Genomic DNA, 18,264 nt, shown 5'->3' with positions numbered 1-18,264 from the left:
GTAGTCTGGTGGAAAATGTAGTCAGAAGGTGTAGTCTGGTGGAAGGTGTAGTCTGGTGGAAGGTGTAGTCTGGTGGAAGGTGTACTGGTGGAAGGTGTAGTCAGTAGGGGTAAGAGTCAGAGATTGTTCAAAGCAAATAAGACTTGTGGATTATTCTTCTCGTTTTTTTTCCCGAAATGGAAAAGCCGATATCAGTTTTGTGTAGTCTCTCCGTCCTTCCGTCCGTCACGTTTAGATAGCAGAAACTAGAATAACTTAAAAATCCGATACCATATTTCAGATATAGCTAAGTTCTGGCGCAACCTTTACTTTTTTTGTGTTTTTGACACTGGTCAAACAGTTTGTAAAGGGCTATAATCAAAACAAAACAACAGATTGTAAGGGGCTATAATCCTCAATGTTGAAGTTTGAATGTTTTAAAGGTCCAAAATTAATTACACTGTTGCTTATTCAGTGGCGTGCCTTCCGCTGCCTTACACAGGGGGGTTAAGTCAAAACAAATATCTTTATTGATAAATAGATTGTTCAATTTTGTTTGTAAGTGAAAACCAGAGCCTTGCGATTCTAAATTGTAATACATTATACAAAATAAGTTCATAGCTTGCCCATGGATGGATCTGATGGGACCTCTCTGAGTATTTTTTTATAACACAAACTCACTTTTAAATCTTGTTGTTTTTTTTTTTTGTTGCTAAAAAGGTTGTTCACTTACCAAGTTCTTGGATGATTGTCTTCATTCTCTGATGAAGGTCACTGTACATAATGGGGCCGAGATCTATTGGGACATTTTCTAGCCCAGGCAAGCGTTCAGTCTTGTGGCGCCCACCTACTCGATCAGTGTACTCAATGATTTCCACATTAAGACCAGCCTTCCTCATCATGTAACCAAAGTACGCCCCTGACGGTCCAGCTCCGACAATAGCCAAGTCAACTTTACGATCACATTTTTCTAGCCAAAACAAAAATAGTTTGGATCAAACTTTAAATATTTTATATCTCAGTATGTCCTAGTATGTCCTAGAATGACTAGTTCTATTTACTATAACAATTTTATATGAGCTTTTTTTAGACATTACATATATATCTACAGTACAAGTAGCACTACTGCTTATGACATCGTGATTAGGGTATTGACATACCACTACTGCTTATGACATCGTGATTAGGGTATTGACATACCACTACTGCTTATGACATCGTGATTAGGGTATTGACATACCACTACTGCTTATGACATCGTGTTTAGGGTATTGACATACCACTACTGCTTATGACATCGTGATTAGGGTATTGACATACCACTACTGCTTATGACATCGTGTTTAGGGTATTGACATACCACTACTGCTTATGACATCGTGATTAGGGTATTGACATACCACTACTGCTTATGACATCGTGTTTAGGGTATTGACATTCTAAACTTGGTGAATCTCTCAAATGAAGTATGTTCTAGATTGTTTTAAGGCATTTAAGATCAATTTTAAATATCCTAGATCAATTTAAAACATCCTATATCACAATAAGACATCATCAATAAAAGAAAATCTCCTTTGTTCTTACATAATGAGACTATATTGGCATCTTGCATGTCCTGTGGGCCATTATCCGATTGCGAGGCGGGAGAGGAGATTATAGAGTTCTAGAAGCAGAAGTGTTTAGTTGACCTTAACTACTTCCGCTGGGACGACATCACTTCCTGGAGATTTTCTATTTTCATGCTATTAATCGCTTTTTAAAGATTATCGGGGCTCTGTAGCTCATCACGACATTTACCTCAAGTAAATCTGTAGCCCATCACGACATTTACCTCAAGTAAATCTGTAGCCCATCACGACATTTACCTCAAGTAAATCTGTAGCCCATCACGACATTTACCTCAAGTAAATCTGTAGCCCATCACGACATTTACCTCAAGTAAATCTGTAGCCCATCACGACATTTACCTCAAGTAAATCTGTAGCCCATCACGACATTTACCTCAAGTAAATCTGTAGCCCATCTAGACATTTACCTCAAGTAAATCTGTAGCCCATCTAGACATTTACCTCAAGTAAATCTGTAGCCCATCTAGACATTTACCTCAAGTAAATTGTAGCCCATCTAGAAATTTACAAGTAAATTGTAGCTCATCTAGACATTTACCACAAGTAAATCTGTAGCTCATCTAGACATTTACCACAAGTAAATCTGTTGCTCATCTAGACATTTACCACAAGTAAATTGTAGCTCATCTAGACATTTACCACAAGTAAATCTGTAGCTCATCTAGACATTTACCACAAGTAAATTGTAGCTTATCTAGACATTTACCTCAAGTAAATTGTAGCTCATCTAGACATTTACCACAAGTAAATCTGTAGCTCATCTAGACATTTACCTCAAGGAAATTGTAGCTCATCTAGACATTTACCTCAAGTAAATTGTAGCTTATCTAGACATTTACCTCAAGTAAATTGTAGCTTATCTAGACATTTACCTCAAGTAAATTGTAGCTCATCTAGACATTTACCTCAAGTAAATTGTAGCTTATCTAGACATTTACCTCAAGTAAATTGTAGCTCATCTAGACATTTATCACAAGTAAATTGTAGCTTATCTAGACATTTACCTCAAGTAAATTGTAGCTCATCTAGACATTTACCTCAAGTAAATTGTAGCTTATCTAGACATTTACCTCAAGTAAATTGTAGCTCATCTAGACATTTATCACAAGTAAATTGTAGCTTATCTAGACATTTACCTCAAGTAAATTGTAGCTCATCTAGACATTCCAAATTTTAAGCCTGTTGGATTTTGGACTAGGCTTTTCCTTGTGAGCGAGGTTTGCAGATCTCTTTTTCTCAATGCAGCATCTGTGTTAGATTTGCCTCAGACCAGTCTACATTTGTGTGCTTTTTAGGACCAAAGGCTGTAGAATACATATCTAAATTCCATCTGATAGAGATGTCTTCTTCATCACAATGGGATTAAACTGTTCAGGAGCTCGCCAAAATGTACATAGGCTATTTCTCTGGGTCACTAACATGGTTGACGTTAATACGCCTAGTCCTAGGTTCACTGGAAGTATAACCCTTCTTGACAAGTAGTTTGATTTGCTTAACACTAGTGAATGGTCTAAGTTGCAGTCTGTGCTATGGTATGAGTGGTGTAAACTTTTGAGATCCATCCTCCAAGTGGTCAAGCTGCTGCCACTTTGCGACATTTCGTAGTGCTAAAGAACTCAAGTAGCCTTTGGCCATTGTCAATAACCTCGCCAAGACCATGAGGTCCCAAACATTTTGGCCATGCATTATTTTCAGCACCAACTCAAGCATTAAAATCCCCATAGGCTCTTCAGTCTTTGAGGTGTTTTAATGACCTCCTCTAAAGCTTGGAAGAATATGTCTTTGTCTTCTTCCTGTGCAGCAAGGGTTGGAGAGTAGGCACTAAGGATATTTTAGTTATACCATGCGCGGGGATGCAAGTTTTATGTGAGCTACCCTTTCCTCGCTAATGGGAACATCGCAATACAGGGGACGAAGTAGTTTCTTATTGCCATGTATTCTGGGGCTTTGTTCTGGTTTTCCTTGCCACTAGAATGTATTATTGCTTTCTTTAAGAGATCCACTGTCTGCCAGTCGGGTTTCTTGCAGGCAGGCTACATCGACGTTTACTCTGATAAGTTTTCTGACGATGAGAGCAGTTTGAAACATGTCAGTAACTAGTTTAAGATCACTATTAACGCCGTGTTCTAAACACCAACGTGTCCTTATCTAAACACCAAAATGTCCTGATCTAAACACCAACATGTCCTTATCTAAACACCAACATGTGCTTATCTAAACACTAACGTATCCTGATCTAAACACCGTGTCCTGATCTAAACACCAATAAATATATCTCCTTGTCAAAAGACCAGCTGAGTTGTGTTTTAGATTTACGAGACACAGTCGTTTTTTTTTCTTCTCGGGTGAGTGTGTGAGTCTTTTTGTTTGTGGATCAGTGGACGATGTGTATTCGAGTCTTGGTAAAGTACTTCTTTTGATGGATTATTGACTCATTACAGCTGGATTCTCGAGTCTGCAATCACAGTGATAGCGAAGACATGGATAATTGGTGAGCTCTTGAACCCTAACACTACGAAACATAAAGAAATGTTAGCTCTAGAATAAGGGAGAGAGCCATGAATGTAAGTGTGACGTTTTGAGAACTTACCCAAAGGATCTATCTCAGCCCAAGCCACAGCCAGCACAGCCAGCAGCACCAGAGAGCGAAACATTGTGAAACTCTGATCAAAACACGTGCAGTAGACAAGAGGAAAAAAATACATTTTAAAACTCTTTTGTTTTTGTTGTTGTTTCAATAAAGCGTTGATTGCATCTGGTTAGTAGTCTACTGTCTATTGAGATGAACTGAACAAGTTGGTCTTTAGCTGATAGGCTACTTTATATTTTGGGAGCACAAAGGTAATCTGGACTGCATCTAGTTAGTAGTAACTAGATGTTGAAGTCAACAAATGGTTTTAGGCTGATACTTTAAATGCCTATATCTTGGGATCGTAAAATCTAAAAAAACCTTCAAGATTAAAATTTAGTGTAGGATTTAAGTCACATGACAGGAAACAAGCTCAAAGTCTCGAGTCACATGACAGGAAACAAGCTCAAAGTCTCGGGTCACAGGACAGGAAACAAGTTCAAGGTCTCGGGTCACATGACAGGAAACAAGCTCAAGATCTCAGGTCACATGACAGGAAACAAGCTCAAGGTCTCGGGTCACATGACAGGAAACAAGCTCAAGGTCTCGGGTCACATGACAGGAAACAAGCTCATGGTCTCGGGTCACATGACACAAATGTAAAATCTCTGGTTTATTTACCTTTTTTTTAGACCGTTCACAGACAAACTCTTAGCTTCATAACACAAACTATGACAAAAGTTTAGCTTGATAACACAAACTATGACAAAAGTTTAGCTTGATAAGACAAACTATGACAAACTCTTAGCTTGATGACACAAACTATGACAAACTCTTAGCTTGATAAGACAAATTATGACAGTGCTTAGTTTGATAACACAAACTATGACAAACACTTAGCTTGATAAGACAAACTATGACAGTGCTTAGCTTGATAACACAAACTATGACAGTGCTTAGCTTGATAACACAAACTATGACAGTGCTTAGATTGATAACACAAACTATGACAAACTCTTAGCTTGATAACACAAACTATGACAAACTCTTAGCTTGATAAGACAAACTATGACAGTGCTTAGCTTGATAAGATACACTATGACAAGTGCTTAGCTTGATAAGATACACTATGACAAGTGCTTAGCTTGATAAGATACACTATGACAAGTGCTTAGATTGATAACACAAACTATGACAAGTGCTTAGATTGATAAGACAAAGAATGGTTCTCTGTATAAAGAAATAGGGGGTCGCGAAACTAACACTAGATCATTTTAAAACCTTCCATTTTCATAAGCACTTCCCTGGCACAGTGGTTTATGTGTAGTGGTTTGAGCAGGCTTTAATAGGCTTCAGCCCTCAAGTTCAAATTCAGGTCGTTCCAACTTTTTACAAAATAAATGCATTTATAGAGTGATCACGGTAACAGTTACAAAGAAAGCCCTTCTTTCTCTCCCCCCCCCCCACTACTTTCCCAACTGGTCCAGACAACTGATAAAATCAAAGCGTATTGAAAAAGCTAAAAGCAAGATTTCGCTAAAGAAAACAGCTGGCAAAAAATATTTCCAATCACACATATTTATTGTTGTTAGTCTAGATAAGTTACAGATTTAAATACATTCAAACTAATTGATACAAGTTCACATTGTTTTTCTTTTTAAGATTTCAAAAAAATGTACTTGTTGTAAAATGTTGATTTGTTATTTACTGTTGTTGTTGTTAGTTTTGTTTGTTGATATTTTGCAGTTTATTCCTGTCAACTATTGTTTATAACAGCTCAAAGAAATTGCGTTAGAACAATTGGCGACCAAGTCTCTGTTTCTCGAATGTTTCACTAAGTCATCCAAACTTTGAAAACCACTGAGGGATAAATGTTTAAAACCTTTTCTGGGACATTGATATGCATAAAAATCACATTTGACACAGTCACCACTCAGAGACTTGTTTGTTATAAAGCCCAAACTGTTTAGAGAGATGTTCATTTCTATCCAAACAGGCAACAGTTTAAAAAGTTCATTGCTATCCAAACAGGCAACAGTTTAAACATTTCATTGCTATCCAAACAGGCAACAGTTTAAAAAAAAAGTTCATTGTTATCCAGACAGGCAACAGTTTAAAAATAAGTTCATTGCTATCCAAACAGGCAACAGTTTAAAAATAAGTTAATCGCTATCCAAACAGGCAACAGTTTAAAAATAAGTTAATCGCTATCCAGACAGGCAACAGTTTTACTTACGTTTCAGCAGGCCCCACGAAATGACAGTTTACTGTTGCGCAAAGTCTTATATAGTGAAACAATGACACATCAATAAAGTAATTACCTACACACCAGCTATAGCCTACAGATCAATTTTAGATGAACCTAATGAAGTAAAATGTAGCTTGTAAACCTGGACAATATAGTCTGTCAAAATTTGATAAAAGTAGAGTATCATCTGAGCCTCTACACTTTGGCTTGAAAATGTTCTGTTCTTGAGCCCCTGCACTCTGGCTAGGGAGTCTAACGTTATGTTGCTGAGCCCTTGCACTCTGGCTAGGGAGTCTAACGTTATGTTGCTGAGCCCCTGCACTCTGGCTAGGGAGTCTAACGTTATGTTCTTGAGCCCCTGCACTCTGGCTAGGGAGTCTAACGTTATGTTGCTGAGCCCTTGCACTCTGGCTAGGGAGTCTAACGTTATGTTGCTGAGCCCCTGCACTCTGGCTAGGGAGTCTAACGTTATGTTGCTGAGCCCCTGCACTCTGGCTAGGGAGTCTAACGTTATGTTGCTGAGCCCCTGCAGTCTGGCTAGGGAGTCTAACGTTATGTTGCTGAGCCCCTGCACTCTGGCTAGGGAGTCTAACGTTATGTTCTTGAGCCCCTGCACTCTGGCTAGGGAGTCTAACGTTATGTTCTTGAGCCCCTGCACTCTGTCTAGGGAGTCTAACGTTATGTTGCTGAGCCCCTGCACTCTGTCTAGGGAGTCTAACGTTATGTTGCTGAGCCCCTGCAGTCTGGCTAGGGAGTCTAACGTTATGTTGCTGAGCCCCTGCACTCTGTCTAGGGAGTCTAACGTTATGTTGCTGAGCCCCTGCAGTCTGTCTAGGGAGTCTAACGTTATGTTCTTGAGCCCCTGCACTCTGGCTAGGGAGTCTAACGTTATGTTGCTGAGCCCCTGCACTCTGGCTAGGGAGTCTAACGTTATGTTGCTGAGCCCCTGCACTCTGGCTAGGGAGTCTAACGTTATGTTGCTGAGCCCCTGCACTCTGGCTAGGGAGTCTAACGTTATGTTCTTGAGCCCCTGCACTCTGGCTAGGGAGTCTAACGTTATGTTGCTAGGTAACATAAGCCGAAAACAATGTGGCTTGTCAGATATGTCCAAAGCAATGTGTGCGATTTAACCAAGGTAACTTGATCATTTAATACTGCTGGCTACATGTGGACACTAAATACTTCTGGCTACAACTGGACACTAAATACTTCTGGCTACAACTGGACACTAAATACTTCTGGCTACATGTGGACACTAAATACTTCTGGCTACAACTGGACACTAAATACTTCTGGCTACAACTGGACACTAAATACTTCTGGCTACATGTGGACACTAAATACTTCTGGCTACAACTGGACACTAAATACTTCTGGCTACAACTGGACACTAAATACTTCTGGCTACATGTGGACACTAAATACTTCTGTCTAATCTATCTATCTATCTATCTATCTATCTATCTATCTATCTATCTATCTATCTATCTATCTATCTATCTGTTTGTCTGTCTGTCTGTCTATCTATCTGTTTGTCAGTCTGTCTGTCTCTATGCTTTGATATTCATGTTTAGGGTTAGACTAGTGCACTACTTCTGTTTCACTCCCAAATGTGCATCTCTAGTGTGCACTAAGAAGACGGCAGCTTCTATAAAAAAAACATCAACCTGTAATGATGTATCCAAGTCGAACTTAATTAAATCAACTAAGTAGTAGGCTAATTAAAAACTATTGATAATTTTCTTGTGTTGTATAAAATGATATGTTTTACTCAGGGGAGTAACGAGCATAACTTGCGCCCGTTGCACGGCACTTTTTATGGCGCCACCTCCCAGGTATTCAGAAACAACAAACTAGCATTCTAGGGTGGGCTTGGTGTTGAAATCGGCCCGGGCAATTCGGTCCACAACTTGACATTACAATTCGGTCCACAACTTGACATTACAATTCGGTCCACAACTTGACATTACAATTCGGTCCACAACTTGACATTACAATTCTGTCCACAACTTGACATTACAATTCGGTCCACAACTTGACATTACAATTCGGTCCACAACTTGATATTACAATTCGGTCCACAACTTGATAGCATATTTTAAGCATAAAACTGAACGCATGCCAACGTGGGTCTCAATAACTTGTTGCATGTCTGCATGTCAATAGACTTAAAGGCTATAGGAAATCTCAATTTGTAAAAAAAAATCTATAGTGCAATCGTCATCTTAATTAGTCTATGACACTATTTTCACAGACTTCAAAGAGTAAAGCCTAACACTTGATTTCTACCTATTAGTGTGTAGAGGCGCTTCCTTGAAGTGTCGTCTCGATGGACCATCACCCACTCCTTCCCCTCCCCGGCGGTCCTGTGAGATGTTTATAAGTAACGACCAGAACATAACAAAACAAAAACAAAACACAACACAACACAACACAACACAACACAACACAACACACATGTGAAGAGGAAATAACACCAAACGTTCTTGCAACACATCAATGTGTCTCCACAATCAAGGGAGATAAGAAAAGACGCGCATCAACAAACTACTCGCTTAGAGTTCTCGTTTAATGTTTGTGTCCAAAACAATTTCTTGAGCTGCCTTCAACATGAAACGCTGCATGTATCACCTATAGTCACTGTCTTTGTCTCTACGACGTCTAACGCTGCATGTATCACCTACAGTCACTGTCTTTGTCTCTACGACGTCTAACGTAGCATGTATCACCTATAGTCACTGTCTAACTTTGTCTCTACGACGTCTAACGTAGCATGTATCACCTATAGTCACTGTCTAACTTTGTCTCTACGACGTCTAACGTAGCATGTATCACCTATAGTCACTGTCTTTGTCTCTACGACGTCTAACGTAGCATGTATCACCTATAGTCACTGTCTTTGTCTCTACAACGTCTAACGTAGCATGTATCACCCATAGTATAGTGGACATTGACTACTGAGAAGGCATAGCCCTAGAATCACTAGCGGATCCAGAACTTTGGACTGGGGGGGGGGGCGATTTCTTTCCAAACCCTAACCCTAACGCCCAGTAAACCCTAACTCTATGCAAAAATGTGCGCATATATATATAGTGCCCCACAATGGTTAAGTCCAGCCCTGCTATTAAATGACGGATGAATATACATAGTAGATTACTTGTTCTCTTTCCATGACTCTTGGTCACAATATTTAAGTCCGGCGCTACTATTTAGTGTTTGTAAAATGTTTGTGTGTAAAATGTTTGACATGTTTCGGATGTTCCTTCAGAGTTGAAGGACAAAGGGGGATGGGACTGGGCAGGGTTTGATAAATCCAAACGACAGTTCAGCGCGCAAACCGCACGACCAGGTAGCCATCCGGTGAATACTTGTTCTCTCCCCCCCCCCTCTTGTTTTTTCGTGGGGTGAATATCCGCAGAAATAATAGAGTGATCTTTCCTTTACTTCTTCTTCTCGTCTAAACTCTTGAGCGACGAAGACAATTATATATTTATAGATATAACTTGTATTAGTTACAGATTTTTTTTTCAATAAAAGTATCTGTAATCATCCCCACTCCCCACCGCAAAGATACCAGAAAAGGAACGACATAATATAAAGATTAGTTTTAATATCTATGAATAAGTAGCTTTTATCATATAGATATGCAACTAATTATGTTAACAACATGTGATGATGCAATTGTCCCACCCCACCCCATCAAATCGTCCAACATACTAAAGGTAGGGGGCGATTTAATCCAAAAATAGGTAAAAATATACATAATTTGTATACATTATTAACATAAGAATAGAATTCGTATATAAATTGTGTAATTTCTCTACTAAAATTCGGCCGAGTTTGGGGGGGGGGCGATCGCACCTATCGCCCTCCCCCTGGATCTCCCAGTTACTAGAGCCCTAGACATTGACTTCTGAGAAGACATAGCCCTAGACCTCACTATGTAGACATTGACTACTGAGAAGACATAGCCCTAGACCTCACAATGTAGACATTGACTACTGAGAAGACATAGCCCTAGACCTCACAATGTAGACATTGACTACTGAGAAGACATAGCCCTAGACCTCACAATGTAGACATTGACTACTGAGAAGACATAGCCCTAGACCTCACAATGTAGACATTGACTACTGAGAAGACATAGCCCTAGACCTCACTATGTAGACATTGACTACTGAGAAGACATAGCCCTAGACCTCACAATGTGGAGAGAGACCAAGAATGCTATGGTTGCCTGGTCGAACGGCTTGTTCGCTGGACTGTCGTTTGGTTGTTTTCATGGTCCCTGATTCATACCCTGACCTGCGGGAAGTTTGGACTAGGAAGTAGATTATCTTCAACTCTAAAGGAGCATCCGAAGCATGTAAATCATTTTACAAACATTTTACAGTGAAAAACGTTTTAGCCTCAACTCTGGAAGAAAATCGTGCCAAACCAAAAAATGGCTAGCTCCTATTCTAGCAAAAGTCAAAACCATCTTAACCTGCGTCATGTGTGAACTGAAATGTTTGACGAGATGAACTCCAGTTGTTCTACGACTGAAGGAGGCCAACTCAATCACAGTTTTGATCCTCAACTAACAAGAAATATTTGTTTCGATTTTTGTTGTCAAGGAAAAAAATGTTGAAAGTCTTACCAAAAGAAATGTTTTCAAAGAAAAGTTCTGAGGATTTATTGAAATGGTAAAAAAAAAAAATAATCCTCAACTTTATGGGGAAATCCTGATCATATGTCATTCCTAAACTGTAAATATTACTTGTACCAAAAGAAATGTTTGAATCCAAGAACTTTGTCTGTTTGTTTGTTTAGTAAAAAGATGTATTGAAATCAAAACAAAAGATGCAAAGAGAAAAAAGATGTTGATCCTATTTCTAGAGTACAACGTACGTCACATTGTTAGGATAACAAGCGGCTCTGGTGTGAGATTAAATATCTGGCGATCAACTAAAAGATTTATGGGGAAAAAATAAAACAGAGATTGAATCAATGTACACAATGTCTGTTTAAGTTTGTAATAAGTGTACAATGTCTGTTTAAGTTTGTAATAAATGTACAATGTCTGTTTAAGTTTGTAATAAATGTACAATGTCTGTTTAAGTTTGTAATAAGTGTACTATGTCTGTGTTGAGTTACTATGCATTGGTCTGGGGGGAGGGTGCACCAGCTCGTCTTTTGGTTGCTCTGGGGGGAGGGTGCACCAGCTCGTCTTCTGGTTGGTCTGTGGAGAGGGTGCACCAGCTCGTCTTCTGGTTGGTCTGTGGGGAGGGTGCACCAGCTTGTCTTCTGGTTGGTCTGTGGGGTGGGTGCACCAGCTTGTCTTCTGGTTGGTCTGTGGGGAGGGTGCACCAGCTTGTCTTCTGGTTGGTCTGTGGAGAGGGTGCACCAGCTCGTCTTCTGGTTGCTCTGGGGGGAGGGTGCAGAAAGCTTCAGGGCCAAATGTTCAAAGTTCCAGGGCCAAGTATTTAAAGCTCCAGGGCCAAATATTTATAGCTCCAGGGCCAAGTATTTAAAGCTCCAGGGCCAAGTATTTAAAGCTCCAGGGCCAAATATTTATAGCTCAAGGGCCAAGTATTTAAAGCTCCAGGGCCAAATATTTATAGCTCCAGGGCCAAGTATTTAAAGCTCCAGGGCCAAGTATTTAAAGCTCCAGGGCCAAATATTTATAGCTCAAGGGCCAAGTATTTAAAGCTCCATGGTCAAGTATTTATAGCTCCAGGGCCAAGTATGTAAAGCTCCAGGGCCAAGTATTTAAAGCTCCAGGGCCAAATATTTATAGCTCCAGGGCCAAGTATTTAAAGCTCCAGGGCCAAATATTTATAGCTCAAGGGCCAAGTATTTAAAGCTCCATGGTCAAGTATTTATAGCTCCAGGGCCAAGTATTTAAAGCTCCAGGACCAAGTATTTAAAGCTCCAGGGCCAAGTATTTAAAGCTCCAGGGCCAAGTATTTAAAGCTCCAGGGCCAAATATTTATAGCTCAAGGGCCAAGTATTTAAAGCTCCATGGTCAAGTATTTAAAGCTCCATGGTCAAGTATTTAAAGCTCCAGAACCAAGTATTTAAAGCTCCAGGGCCAAGTTTAAAGCTCCAGAACCAAGTATTTAAAGCTCCAGAACCAAGTATTTAAAGCTCCAGGGCCAAATATTTATAGCTCCAGGGCCAAGTATTTAAAGCTCCAGAACCAAGTATTTAAAGCTCCAGAACCAAGTATTTAAAGCTCCAGAACCAAGTATTTAAAGCTCCAGGGCCAAGTATTTAAAACTCCAGGGTCAAGTATTTAAAGCTCCAGAACCAAGTATTTAAAGCTCCAGAACCAAGTATTTAAAGCTCCAGAACCAAGTATTTAAAGCTCCAGGGCCAAGTATTTAAAGCTCCAGGGCCAAGTATTTAAAGCTCCAGGGCCAAATATTTATAGCTCCAGGGCCAAGTATTTAAAGCTCCAGAACCAAGTATTTAAAGCTCCAGAACCAAGTATTTAAAGCTCCAGAACCAAGTATTTAAAGCTCCAGAACCAAGTATTTAAAGCTCCAGGGCCAAGTATTTAAAACTCCAGGGTCAAGTATTTAAAGCTCCAGAACCAAGTATTTAAAGCTCCAGAACCAAGAATTTAAAGCTCCAGGGCCAAGTATTTAAAGCTCCATGGCCAAGTATTTAAAGCTCCAGGGCCAAGTATTTAAAGCTCCAGGGCCAAGTATTTAAAGCTCCAGGGCCAAGTATTTAAAGCTCCAGGGCCAAGTATTTAAAACTCCAGGGCCAAGTATTTCCCTGCCTTCAAAATTCACTTCAATCTTTTGATCCCTAACTAAATAGTGTGTTCATAGGGAAAGAAAATAAAGTGAAATGAAGAAAGCATCGGGCGGGGGCGGGGAGATATATTGCCAGGCAGTTGGATATGCTCGTTTGTAAAGAGCAATTCCCCCCCCCCTCTTTAAATGATCCTCAAATCTTGTTCGGATAGACGTCTAGGGACGTGAGTATGAGTATGTTCAAGAACGAAGTAAATAGACGTCTAGGGACGAGAGTATGTTCAAGAACGAAGTAAATAGACGTCTAGGGACGAGAGAGTATGTTCAAGAAGGAAGTAAATAGACGTCTAGGGACGAGAGTATGTTCAAGAACGAAGTAAATAGACGTCTAGGGACGAGAGTATGTTCAAGAACGAAGTAGATAGACGTCTAGGGACGAGAGTATGTTCAAGAACGAAGTAAATAGACGTCTAGGGACGAGAGTATGTTCAAGAACGAAGTAAATAGACGTCTAGGGACGAGAGAGTATGTTCAAGAAGGAAGTAAATAGACGTCTAGGGACGAGAGTATGTTCAAGAACGAAGTAAATAGACGTCTAGGGACGAGAGTATGAGTAACACAAAATACTCATGTTCAAGAAGGAAGTAAATAGACGTCTAAAGATGTGAAAATGGTTTTCAAAACCATTTGGCACCCTTCAGCTCTGCGTGGGGCGCCCGGGGCATAATGTCCCCTTTACATCCCCCCCTCCACTACGCCTCTTGTTTTTCCCAGTCCTTTATTAATATCTCATTGTTTTGAAATTGGATTCACTTTTACAAAGTCTTTACAAAAAAACTTCAGACCTTAACTTCAAAACATGACAATACTGAAAGTAAATATTTGTTCCGACTAAATCAGAACACACTTTTTTAAATATTTTTTTTTATTTCTTTCATGTTTCGCATTTTACACTTCCATTTTCATTAAACTATTTTCAGCTTCAAACTACAAATGTCCTACACCAAATACATGACACTGAATGTGTTGCTCTCTCTCTCTCTTACAGAAAGTATTTCTCAATGACTCTGTCGGCAGCTTCAAATGCTCCTTCTGTCCATCCAGGATTTTCTCCTGTTGAATGGTCAGCTCCAACATAGAAGACGTTGTCAGTAAGGGACGGTCTTTGAACAGTGCTAATGACGTCATCGTAACGGTAGCCATTTTTCCAAACAACCCAACTACCTCCAAAAGGATAAGTGCTCCAGTATTGAGAGATGGACGAGATTGGTTCTGGGATTAACGTCCGGTCAATATTGAAAGCTTTCGCTAGCTCTTCCAATAAGTGGTCCAACAGACATTGTGTGACTCTATGTAAACCAGGCGTAGACCCATTAATGACTGGACCTTGGCCATTCAGCTCATGTAAGAAATGGGCCTGTTCTTCATCCACATAGCTGGCCAGCGTGACGTAATGACCGCTGACTTGAGACTGTCCCCAGTAGACGAAATAGTTGAAAGGTCGATCTGATATGATAGATAAAGAAGGATAAGCGGCTTTGGACATCCACCAGTCAGTAGGAAAAGTGAGAAATACTTTCTGAGCTTGGACATTGCGTACTGCATGGATAGCATCTTGGACACGAGAATCTCTGAGAAATAGACAAGAGAATTCAATGTAATCGTCTGCACAAATGTATCTTACCAGATAACAAATACAATAAATGTGATACATTTTTTTGTATCGATTGTTGAAACATACAAATGTCGATGCTGAAATAACAAAGTTACAACAGTTTGTGTGAAAACACAAACTCAAAATCGGCCCCCAAAGTGGTCCACTCAGGTAGGTAAAAAGACAGGTTTCAATGTTTACAGAAAGAATATCAGAAAGTATGAACTACAAACTATTAACACACAACAATCTCCGTCGATACGAAAAGAAAAGACTTGCACGTGCCGAAAGTGTTGCCGATTCTTTAGTATTGTTAGTTCGACTAGCGACCTTATACCACTGGATACGGAGAGGTTGTATTGTTAGTTCGACTAGCGACCTTATACCACTGGATACGGAGAGGTTGTATTGTTAGTTCGACTAGCGACCTTATACCACTGGATACGGAGAGGTTGTATTGTTATTATTGTTGTCAATGCTAGGTAAGCACTCAATATTGGAAGAATAACAGAGATAGGGATTTACTAAATAAAACGAATAACACACACACAAACCAACAGGATGCCATGTTCTCTTAGGTCTAGTTGTTCTCTTAGGTCTAGTTGTTCTCTTAGGTCTAGTTGTTCTCTTAGGTCTAGTTGTTCTCTTAGGTCTAGTTGTTCTCTTAGGTCTAGTTGTTCTCTTAGGTCTAGTTGTTCTCTTAGGTCTAGTTGTTCTCTTAGGTCTAGTTGTTCTCTTAGGTCTAGTTGTTCTCTTAGGTCTAGTTGTTCTCTTAGGTCTAGTTGTTCTCTTAGGTCTAGTTGTTCTCTTTAAAAAAAGCCGGTGCATTTACCATCGTGTCTCTAGTTCGTCTCCTCTATTTTCGACGCTCGTGTGGAACAGTGTGTGCTAGTGCGCACCATGTAGATCAGCGCGGGGACAGTGTGCTAGTGCGCACCATGTAGATCAGCGCGGGGACAGTGTGACAACAATATGTATTCAATGAACTGATAGTTATGAAGATATACTTAAATCCTTGGTTTCACATACAATGACCGCATCACGAATAAAGAGATTAGAAACAGGATTAATAAAGCAATTGAGCCCCATGATGACCTGCTAACCACTGTCAAACAACGTGTACTCAAACTCTATGGCCACATCATAAGCTCCTCAGGACGCGCAAAGACCTTCCTTCAGGGAACAGTGCCAGGAAGAAGAGGAAGAGGAAGACTGAGAAAGTGATAGGAGACAACATCAAAGAATAGACCCCAGGCCTTTCAGTGAATTAAATTGTATCAAAGGCAAAGGACAGGGAGGAATTGAGAAAGACGGTTGACAGATCTTGTGTGGTGCCGCAACGGCCCAAGGAATAGATGAAAGTGAGCTGTGACCCTGGCCTAACTGATGGTATTGAATGGTGATCGAATTGATCGAATTGTTTTGTAAAGGCCAGTCTCTCACTCAAAGTCTCAACAAAGAAAACGTTTCCCTTGAGATAAGTGTGACGTAGGGGGCGGTGCTGCACGGCAGGTCACGCAAATCATATGAGACACTACCTAGTCATTGTGGTTACATTCCACTTATATGCATACTGAATAGATTTGTCTCTTTAAACAAAGTTTTCATTTTGTAGGTAGGACAGAATTTCCTTAATTTAGCAATACAATTGTAAAAAAGGAAATAAATGGACAAAAATAAATGTGTTCCAAATATGGTAAGTAGTCGTTTCCCTTACTAATTAGTCCCCCCCCCTTCCCCGTGTTGTTTTTATGTTTACTATTAATAGTGAATAACTCTAAAAACAAATTGTGTATTTTTGTAAAAAAAAAATGCTTGCATAGTTGATTTTAAAAATTAAATTTTTGGCTTTCAGAAAAGAAAAAAGTAGCCGTTGCATCAGAACTTAGAAAGGTCTAAAATATCATGATGTCGGATTTTCAATATCTTTTCTAGTTTACGAGATCTAAACGGGACGGACCGACGGACAGACAGACCAAACAAAACAAATAACGGCAATTCCCCTTTTGGAGGCCGCTAAAAACCTTAACTCCAAAACATCGTCTTAAACCATTGAATTAAATAGAGAGACTTCTGTTAAACCATTTCTTTGATTAATTAGACTTCAATTAAACCATTTCATTAATTAGACTTCAGTTAAACCATCCATTGAATAATTAGACTACAGTTGAACAATTTCATTGAATAATTAGAGTTCAGTTAAACAATTTTATTGAATATTTAGACTTCAGTTAAACCAGTCAATTGAATAATTAAATCGTAAAATTACAGGGTTTAAGCTTTCTAACTGTTATATTAAAGAATATTAAATAATTAGTACTAAATGATTAACTAATTGGTTAACTTTTTGATTGATTCGTGTATTCTTATCAACTATGAAGAATTATGCAAAAGTTCAACTTAATCCGAGAATGGAAAATTGGAGAAAAAAAACAACGTGTCAAATCGTAAGAAGGGGACTAAATCTATATATATATATATACATCTCTCATTAAGTAGCATTTATTTCCTTTATTTCGAAATCTAACAAAATAATTTATCACTAACAATTAATTAACAATATTTTTTTATTGGTTCATGTCTTGTCAGGATCTCAAGAACTAATTGTGTGCCAAGTTATCTTGCCAGGATCTCAAGAACTAATTGTCTGCCAAGTTGTCTTGTCAGGATCTCAAGAACTAATTGTCTGCCAAGTTGTCTTGTCAGGATCTCAAGAACTAATTGTCTGCCAAGCTGTCTTTTCAGGATCTCAAGAACTAATTGTCTGCCAAGTTGTCTTGTCAGGATCTCAAGAACTAATTGTCTGCCAAGTTGTCTTGTCAGGATCTCAAGAACTAATTGTCTGCCAAGTTGTCTTGTCAGGATCTCAAGAACTAAATTGTCTGCCAAGTTGTCTTGTCAGGATCTCAAGAACTAATTGTGTGCCAAGTTGTCTTGTCAGGATCTCAAGAACTAAATTGTCTGCCAAGTTGTCTTGTCAGGATCTCAAGAACTAATTGTCTGCCAAGTTGTCTTGTCAGGATCTCAAGAACTAATTGTCTGCCAAGTTGTCTTGTCAGGATCTCAAGAACTAATTGTCTGCCAAGTTGTCTTGTCAGGATCTCAAGAACTAATTGTCTGCCAAGTTGTCTTGTCAGGATCTCAAGAACTAATTGTCTGCCAAGTTGTCTTGTCATGATCTCAAGAACTAATTGTCTGCCAAGTTGTCTTGTCAGGATCTCAAGAACTAAATTGTGTGCCAAGTTGTCTTGTCAGGATCTCAAAAACTAATTGTCTGCCAAGTTGTCTTGTCAGGATCTCAAGAACTAATTATCTGCCAAGTTGTCTTGTCAGGATCTCAAGCACTAATTGTGTGCCAAGTTGTCTTGTCAGGATCTCAAGAACTAATTGTCTGCCAAGTTGTCTTGTCAGGATCTCAAGAACTAAATTGTGTGCCAAGT

General features: G+C 39.4%; 2 protein-coding genes across 6 annotated transcripts in view; both read right to left on the bottom strand.

Moving 5' to 3' along the window:
• LOC106059147 (aplysianin-A-like) overlaps nucleotides 1-6,448 on the bottom strand; it is a 44,428-nt gene extending 37,980 nt beyond the window's left edge. Inside the window, exons 1-3 of the mRNA XM_056014980.1 lie at nucleotides 6,413-6,448; nucleotides 4,198-4,270; nucleotides 713-949 (exon numbers count right to left, since the gene is read on the bottom strand). Of these exons, the coding sequence (XP_055870955.1) occupies nucleotides 713-949; nucleotides 4,198-4,261 (301 nt within the window). The 5' untranslated portion in view covers nucleotides 4,262-4,270; nucleotides 6,413-6,448. The remainder of the gene's footprint in view (nucleotides 1-712; nucleotides 950-4,197; nucleotides 4,271-6,412) is intronic.
• A 7,624-nt stretch (nucleotides 6,449-14,072) lies between these two features.
• The window catches only part of LOC106052569 (achacin-like), a 66,343-nt gene continuing 62,151 nt past the window's right edge, over nucleotides 14,073-18,264 (bottom strand). For 3 of the 5 annotated variants that reach the window (XM_056015679.1, XM_056015678.1, XM_056015680.1), the window contains exon 10: nucleotides 14,074-14,801. In XM_056015679.1, coding sequence (XP_055871654.1) covers nucleotides 14,213-14,801 — 589 coding nt within the window. In that variant the 3' untranslated portion in view covers nucleotides 14,074-14,212. Of the gene's footprint in view, nucleotides 14,802-18,264 lie in introns of all 5 variants that reach the window. The other 2 variants (XM_056015681.1, XM_056015682.1) reach the window with 1 other exon arrangement.

The sequence above is a fragment of the Biomphalaria glabrata genome, chromosome 17, assembly GCF_947242115.1.
Source record: "Biomphalaria glabrata chromosome 17, xgBioGlab47.1, whole genome shotgun sequence".
NCBI classification, from domain to species: domain Eukaryota; kingdom Metazoa; phylum Mollusca; class Gastropoda; family Planorbidae; genus Biomphalaria; species Biomphalaria glabrata.
Note: the sequence above shows the minus strand (reverse complement) of the source record. Positions and strands in the feature narration are given on the sequence as shown.